Raw genomic sequence first — 18,291 nt, forward strand, 5'->3', positions numbered from 1 at the left:
TTACTGTTGTGGTTACCATATTTTATAGGAATGAAAACACCTGCTTAGAATTTAATTATAAACATTTAAGTCTGACACAACTAAATTAGATAGATTAAATACTTTCACAATACTGGAAGTACATGCACACGTGGCACGGTGGCAAAGTGGGTAGCACTGTCGCCTCACAGCAAGAAGGTCCTGGGTTCGATTCCCAGGTGGGGCGGTCCAGGTCTTTTCTGTGCTGATAGGGAGGGTCGTGTCAGGAAGGGCATCCGGTGTAAAAACTGTGCCAAATCAATAATGCGGCTCACGATCCGCCAGCGACCCCTAACGGGAGCAGCCGAGGAAATAGATAGATACATACATAGGACAGTTATTGCCTAGCGGTTAAGGTACTGGACTAGTAATCAAAAAAATCAAAAAGTTTGCCACTGTTGGGCATTGTTGCCCTTGAGCAAGGCCCTTAACCTTCAATTGCTTAGACAGTGTACTGTAAGTCATTTTGGATAAAAAGCATCTGCTAAATGCTGAAAATGTAAATGTAAATATTCAATATGATTTTAAACGTGACAAATGACTAACAGTATATAGAAACCCTTTCAGTTTATTCATTGCTGGTGTTATGCTTTTAAATGGACAGCAACAGTTTAGAGAATGGCTGGTTTCCTGTTCCCACAGTTTCCATTGGCATTTAGCAAATCTAAAATCCTCTACAGTACATATAAACACACTACATCTTTATGAAAACATATGCATTGTATACATAATTAATAAAAGTGTTAGTTAGCGTTTTTAAAAATTTAGCATTAATAATACATTACTATCTCAAGCATTTGATCAGGCACACAATGAAGAACAGGTCAGGTTAAAAAAAAAACGCTTTTTATTGCTTTATTGCCACATGAAACCAAGAAATAAAAAGAAGTCATTTCCGTATTGATTTTTATTGTCGATGTCATGAAAGGGCAAGTAGTAGGAAACAGGAGCGGTTTCCTCTTGTGGATAAAGCAGACATTGATTGCTGGGCAGAACGTCACTTAGCAGCTCATCAAGGCCGTTATTAGGCACAGAAGCCATGATTATATGCTCTGCATTCAGCATGCCAACGAGCAGCTAAATAATCTTAAGGCTGGAATACAAATGGTCTATTCGGAGTGCACTAATCAGGCCAACACAATTACACACTGTCACTCAGTTGTTAGAAGGACCTTGTCAACAATGCCATGCCTTGCTGCACATTCCAATAATAAGAAATCTTCAACTCAAGGCTCAGCCTGATCGGAGGGAAGGATGAATTTTGCACGGCTGTCAAGGAGGGAAAAAAAATACAGCTGCTTCCCAGACCTGAATACTAGTACACCAGTAAAAACATATTTAAATGTTTTATGCAATATGTGGTGTGAAAAAGTAATTGCCCCCTACTTGACAGCCTCTGGTAATGCACATGCCACCTGTAACTTTAGATCACTCAACAAAATAAAGGATTTTGACACAAAACATTTTGTAATACATTATTTGATTTATGTAAGGTAGAAAATAAAGCAACAACCACATCACATGGTGCAGCACCGCCACGACCCAATGCCTGAATAAATGCTTATAGTATTTGCCAGTAAATGTAAATATCCTGGTGCATAACACAACACCACCTAAGCTCAGGCTCAAGGATGCATGACCTAATATTCTCCTCAAGAATTTTCTCATAGCTGATGGAATTTACTGTTCTATTGTTATATGAATAACAGCAAGTCATCCATGTCCTAACCCAGCAATCACCCCACACCATCAGACTACCATGCAATGCAATGCTGTATTTGCTTTTCCACAGACATTGTTGCTAAAGGTTTACATTTTGATCTGTCTCTCCTCCACATTATCATAAAAATATCTCACATGCCATTCTCTCGATTAGCACTGGCTTCTTCCTTGCTGTGCTCTCCTTCGTATTTTGGAGTCATGAACACTGAGCTTGGCTGAAGCTAGAGACGTCTGCAGTTCTTCAGTTGTTGCTATTTCAAGTTTTCACTATTTGAAGGTAACTGCATTTTTGTGAGGTCCTGTAAACTTTCACATTTAAAACATTTTTCTCAGCTTTGTTGAAAATTTTCTAGATTGCAAAATATTTTACATACTTCAAAACAACTGCTCGAATTGTAAAAGAATTGGTTGAAATTAATGGTGAAGTTCAAGTCTCTATAGAACTGGCTGTCAGTGTGTGGTCAGTAGTCCAACTTGAATGGCAAACTTAACTAATCACTTTTACCACTGGACACCCTTATTCCCTAAATATTGCTTATATCTAAAATCACACGTGAATATATTATTTTGTTTAATAATCTTAAATAAATCAGTGTGACAAACACAGCAATGTATATGCTTAATGTGAGTAAACAGAGAAAGTGGTTCTTACGTCTGACATCTCGGAAGTAGATGGTCTGTCTGTTGGGGTTAAGGAGCTGGATGACCGAGTCGTCGTTGTTCTTCACCCAGCAGCTGATGGTGGCCGTCTCACCCTCAATTACTGACACATTTGCCGTCACCAGGTTTTGACCCTGTGCTGTACAGACAACAAAAGTAGAACGCAGGACGATTATAGAGTTATTTTTCACATTCAGTTATGTGTTAAGTCTAGGAACATACTTAACCCTTTAATGGTCTCACTAAGAAAATAAGGTTTCAAAATTATTTCTTTGCATTTCTCAGTTTCTTGGGACTATACCAACAACAAACAATTAAGAGTTTTACGAGTGCACACGGTATTTTTAATGAGTCTTTACCAAACAGTTGAGATGATCACAAAAATGATGTTTATTTATTTTTATTTATTAGGATTTTAACGTCTTGTTTTACTCACTTTGGTTACATTCATGACAGGGCACGTAGTTACTCAGTACACAAGATTCATCAGTTCAAGTCTTTCATTCCAAACACAGTCATGGAGAATTTTGTATTTAAACAATGCCTAAAAAGTATTTTACATACTGATGTTTAATCTGCATCAAGTATCTGTATCTTTATTTCATAGTGACCTATATTTATATAAAATGTTTAAATCATGCATCTGCGTAAATTCATTTCATAAATTGGACCATTTAATTCACTAATGAAGAAAAGCCTGAGATGCAACAGCTTTCTCCGTCTGATTTAATCAACATTCATCTGCATACAGCACCGTACAGCTGACACTTGTAGATGCACAGTTCATGTGTTTACAAATGTTACTTAAAATTGCGCATACATTGTAAAAATGCTCTATTTTTGTGGATTGAACATATCGATTTTACTGTGTGTATAACTGCCGAGTGTGGAGCAGCTGTGCTACACGTCTGCACATTGCATCGAGGAAAACAGAGACCTGGTAATTGCCGCTCACGGCAAAACTTTGTCAGCCCTCTCCATCTAAACACATGGTGATAGAGGCTGGCAATCAACAGCAGGCACTCAATGGTGTGAGATCTGCCTGTTCTGTTTATTCACACGAACACACTCTACCGGTCATCAACACACCTTTTACAAAGCAAATCTCATTCACTTTCTTCTTTTTTTTAAAGCTATCGTTGGCATAACACAGTGTGTTTATTAATGTATACATTATTAACAGTATTAACTTCATTATTAACAGTATTAAGCTTCATAACTGCAAACACACCCAGAAACATACAATGGACAGGGAGCCAGTCAGTGCCAGACAAGGCACCAAACACTAACCTATTCACTAATTTACTCAAACCTATGGCCAATAGATTTAAATAATTGTTCGTCGCCCCTGGAGCAGAGAGGATTAAGGGCCTTGCTCAAGGACCCAACATTGGCTGCATAGCAGAGCCTGGATTTGAACTGACAATCTCTACCCCACTAGGCTTCCACTGTTCCCGATTTACCAATTTAGTGAAGACATTTGTTGATGTGGAGAGGAAGAACCTATAGGACGTATTAAGAATATGAGAAAAACTTCACAGACAGTGACTGAATGTGATAATCGAACCCATGTCCTCAGGACACTTGTAGTTGGCACCCAATTTGACTGCTGCATCTATGTGCTACCATGATGCATTGCAGGAAAAAAAGAGAAACAGCAAAAGTCACATTGGTTCCCAAACAAATTCCTCAAACACACAGTGAGAAAGGGAGCCTTTAACAGTAGCTGTAAAAAAAACACTAAATTTAAAATTTTTATTGTGAGCAATCAGCCACCTTTAACCCACCTTGATATTTATGAAGTCAACAAAAGCATCTAAATTTTCTTACTTTTATAGGTTTAGACAGCCAGCTAACATGATTTGGGAATGCCTGGTGCACTCGCAGCACAACAACAAACAAGTAATATTGCTTCACTCCATAAATCGCCATTAGCAGGCACGACCGAGGCTGATAAAAGAACAGGAGATGCTGTGCCGGTGCGCACTGTGACCGCGCCTGAGGTTAAACATCCGTGACTCTCCGTTTCATATCACCAAATTCACCACGTGTAGAAAAAAACACATAAACAAATGAAAGCTCCAGGTCTGACCGGAATGTGGTTTGGTTTAACATTATATCCATTTATTTATTCATTGTCTGTGTTACCATCGCTTTATTAGATTCAGGGTCACGGTGGGTACAATTTACTGGGCAAAAGGTAGGAAATGCCCTGGACAGGTAGCCAGTTTATCACAGGGCAAACACACACGTTCAAACTTTTGTGAATTGGCAACCGGAGGAAACCGGAGCTCCTGGAGGAAACCCACAGAGACAGCGAGAACCTTTCAAATCCCCCAAATAGCATCTGTCATCAAGAAGGCTGAGCCGTGATACATACATAAATAAAGATCAAGAACGAGTGCAATGCCATGAGTAAATACAAGCAAATAGGTTCTGATCATTTCCCAATCTTACCTTGCCCCTGTCCCAACGTTTTTTTTGCAATGTGTTGCAGGCATTGAATTAGAAATCTACATATATTTACAGAAATGAATAGATGGGAAAAATGCTCCATCAGGAGAAGAATTGTTACCATATGAATCCATGTGGTTTTAGAATGGGATGTCCAACAAGCTTATGGTCAGGTATCCACATACTTTTGACAATCGTGTAAAAACACATTCATATGGAAAATAATTTTTTACAATTAATTCTTATGTATTAGTGTATTTATAAGCGAGTTCTTATATAAGGAAATGTTCAAGGGCAAACTAGATTGTTGTTGCTGACTCCTGAGTATTGAATTAAAACTGCAGCAACAAGGTCTTCCAGCAGTGTAAACAGTCTGTTGTTTATAACTGTAGGCAGCTTTAGCTAACTTCATGAGTACAATAAGAATACATTATTCAGCTTGCTAACTCAATGGCTTCCAGATAATATTTTACCTTTATATTTCAGGAGTTCACCATCTATATGAGTAGAGATGTTATGATGTATAGAACAAGACCTCACACCCTACAGCACTGCATTACAAACCAACATCCTTCTGCAATAAATATAATCATACTAGCATTCCTGTCTGCAATGGATTGTTTTTTTTCTCTACAGTGTTTCTACCCTGTGTCCAGTGAGCTCTACATCTATCGTGACACTAGCCAGGATAAAGAAGTTACAGTGAAGCCTCAGTTCTTGAACGTGTCACACATCTAACACTCCAGTTCTCAACCATATGCAAGTTCGGTTCTCGACCTACCAAGTTTTTATTGGCCAGTTTGCCTGTATCTGTTTTCAGTGCACACTTCTGCAAAAATTAGCTGTGTGAACCATCCTATTTCTCTGTTTTTTGTGTTTTTATTTATTTATTAGGATTTTAATGTCATGTTTCACACTTTGGTTACATTCATGAAATGGTAGTTACTCATTACACAAGATTCATCAGTTCACAAGTAAAACACAGTCATGGACAATTTTCTATCTTCAATTTACCTCACTTGCACGTCTTTGGACTGTGGGAGGAAACCGGAGCTGTCAAAGGAAACCCACATAGACACAGGGAGAACATGCAAACTCCACACAGAAAGGATCAAACCCAGGACCTTTTTGCTGTGAGGCGACAGTGCTACCTACTGAGCCAACGTGCCGCCCTTGTGTTTTTTTTTATATTCTTATTAAATAAGCCACCATGGGACCAAAGAAAGGTAGGGATATCAGCAAAACAAAAAGAACTCAGAGGTGGAAAAAGAACTCATAGCAAAATAGAAAAGTGGGTTTTGGGTGTGTGGTATTGCTATGCAGTTTGGACAGACAGAATTCCAGAGAGTCTCAGGCAGGTTTTAGTGGTGCGAAGAGACAGAGAGAGAAAAAAAACACCAGAAGGACAGTTAGCTGACATATTTTTTGGAAGATGATTCCCCTTTAAAACAATAACATCTCTCATCTTCACCTTCCTCACTACGCTCCACCTAAGTCATCAACTCTCCTCAGTAAAGGTAGAGTGTTAATTGTAAAGTTCATTTTGATTAATTTCATCTATTTATTGTGTTTAATGTTTGTGTATAATTTTATGCATGTACGTAATGTATTATTATACAGGTTAAAATGTTTTGATATGTGTAATTATGGGGGTTTGGAACAAATTAATCCAATTTACATTAATTTCTATAAACAAAAATGATTCAGTTTTTAACCAGCCTTCTGGAACCATCTAAGTTTGAGAACCCAGGTTTCACTCTCACATTTATTCCATCATTCTGCACAGGTCATGAGGTTGTCACAAAGAACTCTTGTTTCTGTTGTAACTTGTTTTTTTCTTGGTATTCGGATTTTTTCCTCTTTCTAAAAACTGTGCCAGTAGGTGGTTGGGTTACTCTGAATTTCCCCTAGTTGTAAGTCTTAAGAAGAAAAAAAATTATTTGATTGACTGTCCAGGGTCTATTTCCACTATTGCCACCAGAATGAAAGGGTTTAGGCTCTTGACCCACCTGATTTTGATTAGGATTACTAATCAAAGTTACTAAAGTTGTTAAGTTAATGTTAAATTTATTGGCGCTATGGGTTAATAAAATGGTGTTAGGAAACAGATTGCTGTGTAGAAAAGCACTGATGATAAAGTTAACCTGTTTTGAGGAGGAAGAGCTCCTTTGGGAACATGTGTTGTGTACTTGTTCCCAGCATGACCACTGGTGCAATATTTTTCTCCCTCTTTTTTTATTCCAAGGGCTGAACTGTCAAGAAATAACCCAGTGTGACTAGCAGGCCCTGCTGAAAGATAAAGCAGTGGCCTGAATTTATCCTGGGATGGATGAAGGAGCAGGAGAATCAGGTAAGAGTCAGGGGAGCGCTGTGTGAGCTGGCAGAAGAGATGGGGTGAGGAAGAGGCACACACTTGCACCTCAAACTGCTTCATCAATCCTCAGAGGAGTAAGAGCTCTTCTGCTTTTATCTTACTTCAGCCCAGAGCTATAAAGCTTTCTATCATTCATATCCATTCTCATTTTCAGCCTCGAAAAAATCATGCTAGGCAGAAAATAATCAGGATTCTGGGGCATTAAACACCTAGTTAATACCGATTGTTAAAAAGCTTCATTTGGGAAGTCTCCTAGCCAACCTAAACCCTAAGCCCTAGCTTTATTATTAATTTTAATAATAATTTATACTGTTACTGAGCCTCGTACTGTAGATTTATTGAAATAAAATAAAGAAAATAGTGTAGTGAACTGTGCCTTCACTAAGAGGTGATATATATGACTTTATTCCCATGTTAAAATAAAAAAATATCCTAATGTACAGAGGTGGTTTAAAGGACACTCCGTTAAATCCAGTTTACATTTTATTAAATTTCAGGCCCTGACCCTTAATACTCACAACCAGGACAAGTGGAGTGTAATGAGCACATTTTTAAAAAAAAAAATCATTTTCTATTTGACGCAGCACTACAGTAATATTTCTGTAGCTGTAAATGACCTTTTCCTTCGCACTGTGTGAATATATTAGTTTTTGAGCAGAAGATTGCCTTTTAACCGAACTGTGTCGAGATCCATCTAAAAAAAGAAAGAAAAAGCAGGCGAAGATGCAGAACTTGTTAGTGTGTGGGAGTGCACGGTAATTGTTTGCATCAGAGCACTGGATGTTGTGGAGGAACGGTCCTAAATAGATTTTATGTCTGAATTGTTAAGCAGGACTCAGCTGTGCAAACTGCAAATATTTTCTGTTATGCTGGTACATTTCTTTAGTGAATATGGATTTTTCCACAGGGCTGCTAAGTGGGTGGCGACACCTTTTCGAATTTACTGTGGCCTTGGATATTCTGCATCATAAAAATTGGCTCTGAAGCAAAACTCCAGTACATTCCAATCAAATCGCAGCATCCTTGGTGCAAAATTTTCTATGGCATTGTGTTGCTTTAAAGAGAAAATCCATTTCAATAAGAAGGTAGCTGCCACTAAGTTACCTTATTTTGTGTAAAGGTGAAGGTAGCACTGGCTGTACTATCAATGTACAAATCAATCCTACAATCCTCTTCACGAAACTGAAGTTTAATGAAAATTGTAAGAGACATGGCAACCAAATAGTCAAATAAACATGTTAATAAATGTAAAGTGCTTGTTCTGTTCATAGAAATCATGTGGATGGAATCATATGGCTTATATGGCATTTAATAAGTGCTAGTGCTTCTAAGAATTTAAACAGTTTTGGGGGGTACTGAGGTGAAGATTTCCTTGTAGTTGTTTGTATGGTAGAATTTTGGGGGCCTGGTCTCCTTTTAGCTGGTAGGTTTGGGTGAGTTTGGTGTGTCCTATGCGGCATCTTGTGTAGATAATTTGTTCCCATTGTTTTATAGGTATCGGGTATTGAGCTCTATCCGTGTTTATGGTAGGGTGGATCTCTACAGTTCTCTACAGATCTCTACAATAGGGACAGTTGTAGCCTAGCAGGTAAGGTACTGGACTAGTAATCCAAGGGTTGGTGGTTCAAGCCCAACCACTGCCAGGATGCCACTGCTGGGCCCTTGAGCACGGCTATTAACCCTCAATTGCTTAGACAGTATACTGTCATAGTACTGTAAGTAGCTTTGTATAAGAGCATCTGCTAAATGCTGAAAATGTAAATGTTGGTATATTGACAAGTACATTGTGTATTTAAAGTATATGTACATTCTAATGTCACTTTAAATAAAAACAAAACTTAAAAACTCCTTCACCCCCAACTGTACATCATTTAATAACGTCTCAGCTAGACACCATGCATCTGGAACAGTTAGCCATGCAGTACAAAACACTTCAAACACACAGTGAACAACTTAAGAATAGAAACAATACCTGTTATGGTCTGGGTAGCTCCTTAGGAGGCAGAAGGAAAGAAAACATGCAGACATGTACATGTTAAATACAGGAATTATAAATTAGAAATACAATGACATTGTTCAGAAGCAGTTCTAATTTCATCAATTAATTCTAGCAGGGGCGGCATGGTGGCTAACACTGTTGTGTCACAGCAAGAAGATCCTGGGTTTGATCCCCAGGTGGGGCGGTCTGGGTCCTTTCTGTGCAAAGTTTGCATGTTCTCCCCGTGTCTGCGTGGGTTTCCTCCGGGAGCTCCGGTTTCCTCCCACAGTCCAAAAACCTGCAGTCCGGTTAATTGGATACACTGAATTGCCCTGTAGAATGGGTGTGTATGTGTGTATGTGTGAGTGTCTGCCCTGCAATGGACTGGCGCCTCGTCCAGGGTGTTACTGTGTGCCTTGCACCCATTGAAAAGCTGGGATAGGCTCCAGCACCCCCCTACGACCCTGATTGGATAAGCTGTTAAGACAGTGAGTGAGTGAGTGAGTAATTCTAGCAGTATTTATTTTGAGTGCTGATTTACTATTTAATCAGTTGTGAGTCACTTTATTTTGGCCTACAGGTCTATACGGGAAAGGAATTCTGGGATAGATAACATTCAGGGTTACGTTTAGGAACATAAAAATAAGAATTAAGTGCCTTGCTGTGAAAAACTACAGAAATATACAGTTTAATGTACACTGATGAGCCAAAACATTAGGACCATCCCCAAATATTTGCATGACAATGCCTTTAACACTTGTAATGTAACGGTCAGTTCTGTATTAAATGTTGGGCTGACCGTAGTTACTCATGGATCACATGTTGAATGCAGCTGATATGAGCAGCACAAACAGACCCGAGTGACTCGGATTTGGAACAAATTGTTACGGCCAGATGAACACTACCAATCATTCCCTAAATATATGTACACGTTCTGATATCAATTATAATTCTAGCATAAATTAACATTGTCCTCCCACACTGAAATGTCTTGTTGCTCTGTGTTCTACCCACTTTGAGTTGCTCGTTCACTAAACCCTTTACCCACGTACATTCTCAGCTCAAATAATAAACACAGACGACTTGCCGACTTTGTTGCATTGAGTCACTGTAGGTGTAAATACAGGGTGAGGTGGTGGGTGGGAAGTGCCAGTTGTTCACATTGCGCTAACGTGTAGGAACCTCATTTACAAAAGCAACAAGGTTACACTTCTATAGTTTAATATAAATATGAAGAAATGTGGTCTCCTATAGTCATGAGATCTTGTGATCAGTGTCACAGTTACTCTTGGCAAATTCTTTCTACACCCAGCAAGCATGCAATTATTGTGGAAGAAGCAAATAAAAGAACAAATGTGGCTGCCTGCGGTGGGTGCCATGTCACATTAAATATGCTAAAAAGATATTTGTAAAGGGTGTTTAGAAGAAAAAACTGAAAAAATAGCCTGAACGCACTGGATCTAAACCCACTCATTCTATCTGGTAAAATGTGACACCAGGCACCTTTAGATATGAACTCAGATTGTGTGTAAGCCTTTGCTAACCTTGCATATACTGCAAAAGAAAACAAGTATTCACCTAGTACATGCATTTACTTAAAATGTACAGATGCAATGTATTTTGACCTTGTATAAAAATCTGTGTATTTTGAAGCATTATCAAGATACAGACAATATAAAAAAATTAGGGCTTTCGTTAATTGCGTTAATTAACGTGATTAATGCATTAAAATTTTAATCGTAAAAAAAGTAATCGAGAATAAAATTTTTAATCAAACTATTTTTATTGGGCTATGTTTGTGCCACTTTAAACATACATCACTGTGGTAATTTACACTGCTTTAACACAGCAACACTGTGTTTATACTGTATAACAATAAAACGGGTCTTTTTCCAGTTTGCGGTTGTGAGTTACAAATGACTCGAGCTGCTGCTGCTACATATTGGGAAATGTCGGGTGTTTTTAATAATAATTTTTGTTTGTAAAAAGCGTGAGAAATCATCACTAGACAAAATTACAGTTATTAATTGACGCTTTAATATCATCTTTGGTCAAAGCATGGATATGTGACGCGTTACAGGCTAAATGAGCTCAGACTCTGTCACCATGTCTAACTTTATTTCAGAGGAATTTGGATGGAAAGCCCATGGACTGAACACGTCGTGGAAACATTACAAACACTGGTGTTAAATGGATCGCAATGGACTGTGGATGCTTTAACATAGTTAACGATGTGGGTCGACATGACTTTATACGTGTTGCATATAGAAATGGTTCATATTAGTACCTGAGCGCCTGTTTTCAGTGGCAGGGTTACGCACAGGAAAAGATCCTCACTTTTGCCAGATAATGTGAAAAGACTTGTCAGTTTAAATGACTGAAAGATGGGTAGCTGTTAACAACTCTGGATAGGCATTGGCTGGCTTTCTAAAGATTTAATAATTTTATCATAATTTTATAAAAACATTTATTGGTAAACATGTTCTTGCAATATAAATGTGCATAACTGTTTAAATTTTGCTTAGTTATTTTTGCAATTGATTAATCATGATTAATTTTGTTCTAATCTCGATTTTAATCTCAATTAAAAATTTTAATCATGTGACAGCCCTAAAATAAATACATTCTTACTATGTTGCGATGCCTTAGTTGGTAACTACAGCTTAAAGCAAGGGTGGGCAATTAAATTTTCCAAGGAGCCACATAAGAACTTTATAAAAAGTCCATGTTGGTTTGTAGTTTAGTTAGCAAAGCTTCAGGTGGGATGCTCTGCATCGTTCAAGTTTTTGTATTTTTCTGTGTTTAGTAGCGAAACTGTGATATGAACTCTAGATTTAAATTGTGGTCCTTAAACAGCTTTACACCTGACTTTTGAAGTTCATGTTTTTTTAAAAACTTTATCGTCTCTGTCAGTTGCACTCGGTTCTGTTCGCCGACACATTACGGTGAAGCTGGATACACACGTCTCACACACATGTAAATCCAAACTTGCGGAAATTAAAAGAAATAGTGCTCCCGTCAAAATAAACACAATCCTGTTATATGGCATGTGTGATGTACAGTACATTTATTTACGTCTAATTTTTAATTGCCACTGACCTCATGCGGGCCGGTTGGGGATGGCCGTACAATGCCCAGGTCTGGCTTAAAGAAATCTGGGGGAAAGAAATAAGTGCATTTTTGCAACATTTGGCATTAATTTTGGCCCAGCTTTTTCATTATTCATTGTGGAATCACTTTAAAGTCTTCTACTCTTTGCTAATCGTACACTGGCACCTCCCAGACCATCCACAGTGATCTGAATGTAAACTGTTTGTTATTATCTACTGTATTGTTATTGTAGACCGCTGCTCGAGGTTGGTAAGCCGTATTTATAAGACCTGCTGCTGGTAATGATCCACCATACGATGTCTGAATGCTGGAGAAAGAGTGATGCAATAACCTGTCACTCATCGGGGAAGCAGATCAGAAGGTTTAGGTTCTTGTGTGAGGGAGCACATCAGCAGGGCAGGAAAGGGGAAGGAGAAGATAATGAGGACATCAGGACAGAGACAGCTGACAGGATATGTCATCCTCTCAGTAGGGTCAGCGCTGAGAGGACTGGGCTCAGGGTGATCGCTAGTTGCACTCGGTGATCACTGTGATGTTATCCATCACCCTGCACTGGCCTGATAAACTCCACCGTCAAAGTGAGCTGCAGCACACACTTCAGTTCAGTGTGGTGGTGTAATTATTCTCACCTTAAATAGAAACGTATTTATTTTATGTGTTTATTAAGTCACTATTTGTTGCATTTATTAAACGACTCATTTGCTTGTTCAGCCTGCAGGTAAACAAAACAGTTTCTAAATGAACTTGTCTTTTGTTTCAAAAAGCCAAAGCGAGTTTGATTTTTAAATGTGTTTCCTAGAAACAGCTGCTTTTACCATTTTAAAGTGTTTTATTAAACAGCAAATTATTAAAAATGCATAATTTTTAATGAATCTCTAAATATGTTATAGTATTGGTATTTTACAAAGAAAAGCCATACATCTACATTTTCGGCATTTAGCAGACGTCTTTATCCAAAGCAACGTACAATTGAGAGTATACATTGCAGGCAATTGAGAGCCTTGCCCAGGGGCCCAACAGTTGCAAGCTGGCAGATCTGCAACCTTCTGATTACTAGTCCTGTACCTTAACCGCTGAGTTACCACTGCCCATACAGATTTATTTTGAAGCAAACTATATTTTTCTCAAGTCCATGTTGTATTGGTCTAGTGTGATATATGATAGGGTGTCTAAATACTTCACCCCTTTCAATTTAGTTTGTCAGCAATACATTTGTCAATGTATAAAATACATAAATCTGCATAAAATATGTTTTATAAGCAAATTTAAAGAGCATTGCATATAAGATTGAAGAGGATATAGTTTTATATTAAATAAAAACATGATTAAATACATGCTTCACTTTACTGTACACCTAATCAATAAATTAATGCACATCTTACTTTTCATTACATTTTTTTATATATATAATTTTTATAATAAAATCAACTTTTGGTCTTTTCTCGGTTTCGACTTTAATGAAAAGTAGGACAGCTGTAGCCTAGTGGTTAAGGTACTGGACCAGTAATCAGAAAGTTGCCGGTTTAAGCTCCACCACTGCCAGGTGGCCACTGTTGGGCCCTTAAGCAAGGCCCTTAACCCTCAATTGCTTAGATAATATACTGTCACAACTGTAAGTCGCTTTGGATAAAAGCATCTGCTAAATGCCGAAAATGTAAATGTAAAAGTACAGCCTGGGCTAATGAGCTGGTTTTAGCTGGCAACCAGCCTCAGCTGCTCTGAGATTCGAGGGCTGATGGGTACTGGTCAGTATAAATATATTATGACCTCTGCTGGCTGATTGATGGTGCCAGCACAGAATTGGGAAATAATGCTAAACAGGGTGTGGCTCTCCGTGCACAAGGTTGATCCACATATGAACTCGCCTCATGCAGGTGAAAAGATGCAGTCGGTACTGCACACGTGTCGCAGGGTTGTATTGGTAAAGTTGAAGCGTAACGCAATCATTGGATATGACTAGATTAGAGAGGAAAACTGGGGGGAAAACTCGGAGAAAAAAATGAACAAAAGCATAAAATAAGCACAATGCAGAATTTAGCTTTTTCTATTTTACACTAAACTTATTTTAGCTCTGTAGAAAATCATTCATATACGATAGACGTTCCTCACAATGATACTTGAAAGCTAGAAACAGAGCGTATTGCTCTCAATCTCTTCAGAGCACCTGTGCTATTTAACATCCTCCCATCATAGCGGCGCATCTGTCAGCCACAACTCCATTCAGCAGGAATTTACAAATACTGCTACAATTTGTTTGCTGTTTCAATGTCTGCCGAGGAGCCGCAATCAGACACCTGTCAGAAACACCTGCTCCATTTCACCGGCAGGGTAAAGAACACAAGACTTTTGTTTTGCCCCGCGGTTTGTAATAAATACCGTTTCCAATCTGCACCCTTAATTTTTCAATTTCCCGCTCACCTTCTCAATCGAATCGTAGCCATCAATCAGACACGCTTTCTGAGAGACGAGAGGAAACGTGTTCAATAATAGAAATGTAGTCCAAACGTATTATCTGACCTTGTTTTCTGCACGTGGGCAACAAATTGCAGTGGCCACAGTGATGCGCTGTCTTAATTTCACCGACTGAACCTTGAAGCTCATTGTAGTCTTATAAAAAAGGAAAAAATGTGAAACTACAGCCATGTTGTCTAGGTCAGGCATTCTAGTCTTACTCAGCAACTTTAAAAAGGCTCTCATAAAAATGGCTGCTCTATCACAAACCATCAGAAGACAATGTTTATGAACCAGCCGATCCAAGATGTTACACAAAAAAATTTCGTTATGGTCTTAATGGTCTTGTGGTTTGGTTGGTTAGACCACAGTGAAACTTTCCAGCTTGAGTTAAAAACTTTATGCGCATAGATGTAACCAGTCAGGTAACATCTTTTTATTTTTATTGTCATGTTTTACTCTTTGGTTACATTTATGACAGGACAGGTAGTTACTGCTTACACAACATTCATCAGTTTAAGTTTTTAAAGTCAAACACACTCATGAACAATTTTGTATCTCTAATTCACCTCACTTGCTCGTCTTTGGACTGTGGGAAGAAACCGGAGCTCCCGAAGGAAACCCACACAGACACGGGGAGAACATGCAAACTCCACACAGACAGGACCGTTCCACCTGGCAATCGAACCCAGGACCTTCTTGCTGTGAGGCGACAGTGCTACCCACTGAGCCACTGTACCGCCCATCAGGTAATGTAATCTTGTTTGTAAAATATGACAGCAGTAACACAATGTTATGAAGATGCTTTTCAGCAGCATTGTCTGTCAATCTAATCAGAACTCCAATGGAAAAATGAATAATGCACAGTTCAGACAGATCATGGATAAACACTTGTGGTTTTAAATGCAAAAATGTCTGCAAATGCCGAAAACCATTGTTGTTTACTTTACATGTCCAGTATAAGTCATGATTTTAACCACATCAAACCTTAAGCAAAGATAGAAAACAACTGATGATGACCACATGACCTCTTCCATCTAACCAACCTGCAGAGGAATGTGCACAACTAGCTATACGTGGTTTTCACCATGCATTGCTGCTTTGAAGACCAAATCATTCTGGGAAAGGGAGGAAACCATTGTTGTTTTTATATTATGTTGCAAACCATTGCATTCCAAATAATAAAAATCTTTATTCACTGACAATGACATTTCCTTCCTAAGTCAGACAGGAGCACTTTCTGCATTCTGTCAAGCATTCCTTGAAGGCTGAGCTGGACGTGGATGAATATTTCATGTTTGTACATTGGCTCCGGTGTGAATTTGAAATTGCTGTAAATTATGAATGAATATTTTCTGCAGGCTTTCTGCAAATCAATGGCCAGTGACGTATGACGTTCCTGCTAATTCTGTAATGAAGGGAAAAAAGGACAGTTAATCATTCGGCAGTATTGCTGGCTGATCTCTCTGTGTTTATGGAGCGAGGTGGAGGTATGACGACACCAGTAATGACCCTTCGTTGACTGACAGTGGACCAGAACCGGCCATGAAACATCACTGGGCTGTGACAGTGAGTCAGAAAACGGTGATTAGCTCAGAAAGACATTTACAGATACTCCTGAAATCAATGCTGTTTTAAAACCTTGGTGTGGGAGCATTAAGACTTAAAATTTACATCTGGAGTGGATCAAAGACAAGCAGATAATGTACCTACATAATGAGCTTTCTTTTTATAAAAGTCTGGACGACTATTCAGTCTGGTATTACTAATGTATGTATATCAATGTGACATGGAAAACTACTTTTCTTTTGATACACTGTACGGTCAGGTGGTCAAACACTTATAATTAAGTTCAGGTGTATAAAAGCAACTATATTAAATCAATAAAAACAGCTTTTAAGTTTGTGGCTGTAACGAAGGGCTCAAGTAAACGAGGGCGGACAGACGCAGAGATGTTACGAAACGTTTATCATTGGGCAGTATTGTTTATTCATAACACAAGACAAGACACCAACACATGAACTATGCTAAATGCTAAATTAAATGCTACCTGCTAATGCTAATTTATTTATTTATTAGGATTTTAACGTCAAGTTTTACACACTTTGGTTACATTCGTGTCAGGACACGTAGTTACTCATTACACAAGATTCATCAGTTCAAGTCTTCGATGTCAAACACAGTCATGGACAATTTTGTATCTCTAATTCACCTCACTTAGACTGTGGGAGGAAACCGAAGCTCCCAGAGGAAACCAACGCAGGCACAGGGAGAACAAACTTTACACAGAAAGAACCCGGTCTGCTCCACTTGGGAATCGAACCCAGGATCTTCTTGCTGTGAGGCGACAGTGCTACCCACCGAGCCACCATGCCGCCCCTAAACACATAAAAACATTACCCTAAACGATGAGCAAGAGTGCAAGACAAGATACCCACACCAAGATACATATTCTACAGTACATGATTCTTAAAGCAAGATATCAAACAACATAACTACCAAAGTCAGAAACGTACAGTACATGCCTGGAGCATTTATCCTGATATGAGGTTCAGCTGTGGATCATTAGCTATAGTCCAATAATCATGGGGGCGTCCACTTGAAACTGTAAACAAAGCCTCCCGGACCATGTGCTCCATGAGCTCCGGGAGCACAGAGAGGCTGGATTAGTGACAGTGGCAACAGTTTGGGATGTGCCTTTTCCTTGTCCTAGCAGTGGTTTGACGGGATTGGTTTACAGAGCCTTGACCTCAACCACACTGAACATCATCAGAGGCAAAGTCATGCATAATTAGATTTATACTCCTGTTAGCAATGGGTGTGGCTGAACCACCTGGTGTCCACATACTTTTGACGTTGCGGTGCTGTACGTAATTGAATAATATGCTTTTTAAAAATGTAAAATGGGTTAAAACTCTGATAATGCACCTGCTAACGGTTCGTATCGCACCACTTCAACCCTTGAGCGGCTTTACCTGGCACCACACTTAAGCGTGTCATATTGATTGACTGTTTAATTACCTGTTTAATTTGTTGTTAATTTGCGGCTCATAGCAATCACGTATGACTGGCAAGAAGCCCGGTGCACAGCAGCTCCTATTTAACCTCCATCTGGCCCCACATCCTTACAACTGACGGAATATTATGGCCCTGAAATGCACGTTTAAAGTTGGGTTCGAGTACAATTCACGGCGGGACGTTTTACTGATCACTGTGCAGCTCTGATGGTTTATTAGTTAAAGCATTTTGTATTTCTGTTGTCTTCTACACTTACATTTCATGATATGGTATAAATGGCTCAGACTCTGAGCTTTCAGCTATTTCAGCTATTTTTGTGGCCACAACTGTGGACCCCTGACCATGAGAACATCCCATTCTGAATCCATGGACATTATTGGTATGCAAATATAACAGCCTCCACTCCTCTGGAAGGGTTTTTTTACAAGATTTGGTTGGAAAGGGGGGTAGGGCAAGGGTTTAGTGCCCAATGTATGACAAGTAGGTTGGGTTTGCAATTGAAGTT

General features: G+C 38.9%; 1 protein-coding gene across 1 annotated transcript in view; it reads right to left on the reverse strand.

Moving 5' to 3' along the window:
• The window catches only part of cadm1b (cell adhesion molecule 1b), a 124,947-nt gene that overhangs the window by 34,818 nt on the left and 71,838 nt on the right, over positions 1-18,291 (reverse strand). The window contains exons 2-3 of the mRNA XM_063016771.1: positions 9,201-9,221; positions 2,393-2,539 (exon numbers count right to left, since the gene is read on the reverse strand). Coding sequence (XP_062872841.1) covers positions 2,393-2,539; positions 9,201-9,221 — 168 coding nt within the window. The remainder of the gene's footprint in view (positions 1-2,392; positions 2,540-9,200; positions 9,222-18,291) is intronic.

This window comes from Trichomycterus rosablanca, chromosome 20 (genome assembly GCF_030014385.1).
Source record: "Trichomycterus rosablanca isolate fTriRos1 chromosome 20, fTriRos1.hap1, whole genome shotgun sequence".
Classification (NCBI taxonomy): domain Eukaryota; kingdom Metazoa; phylum Chordata; class Actinopteri; order Siluriformes; family Trichomycteridae; genus Trichomycterus; species Trichomycterus rosablanca.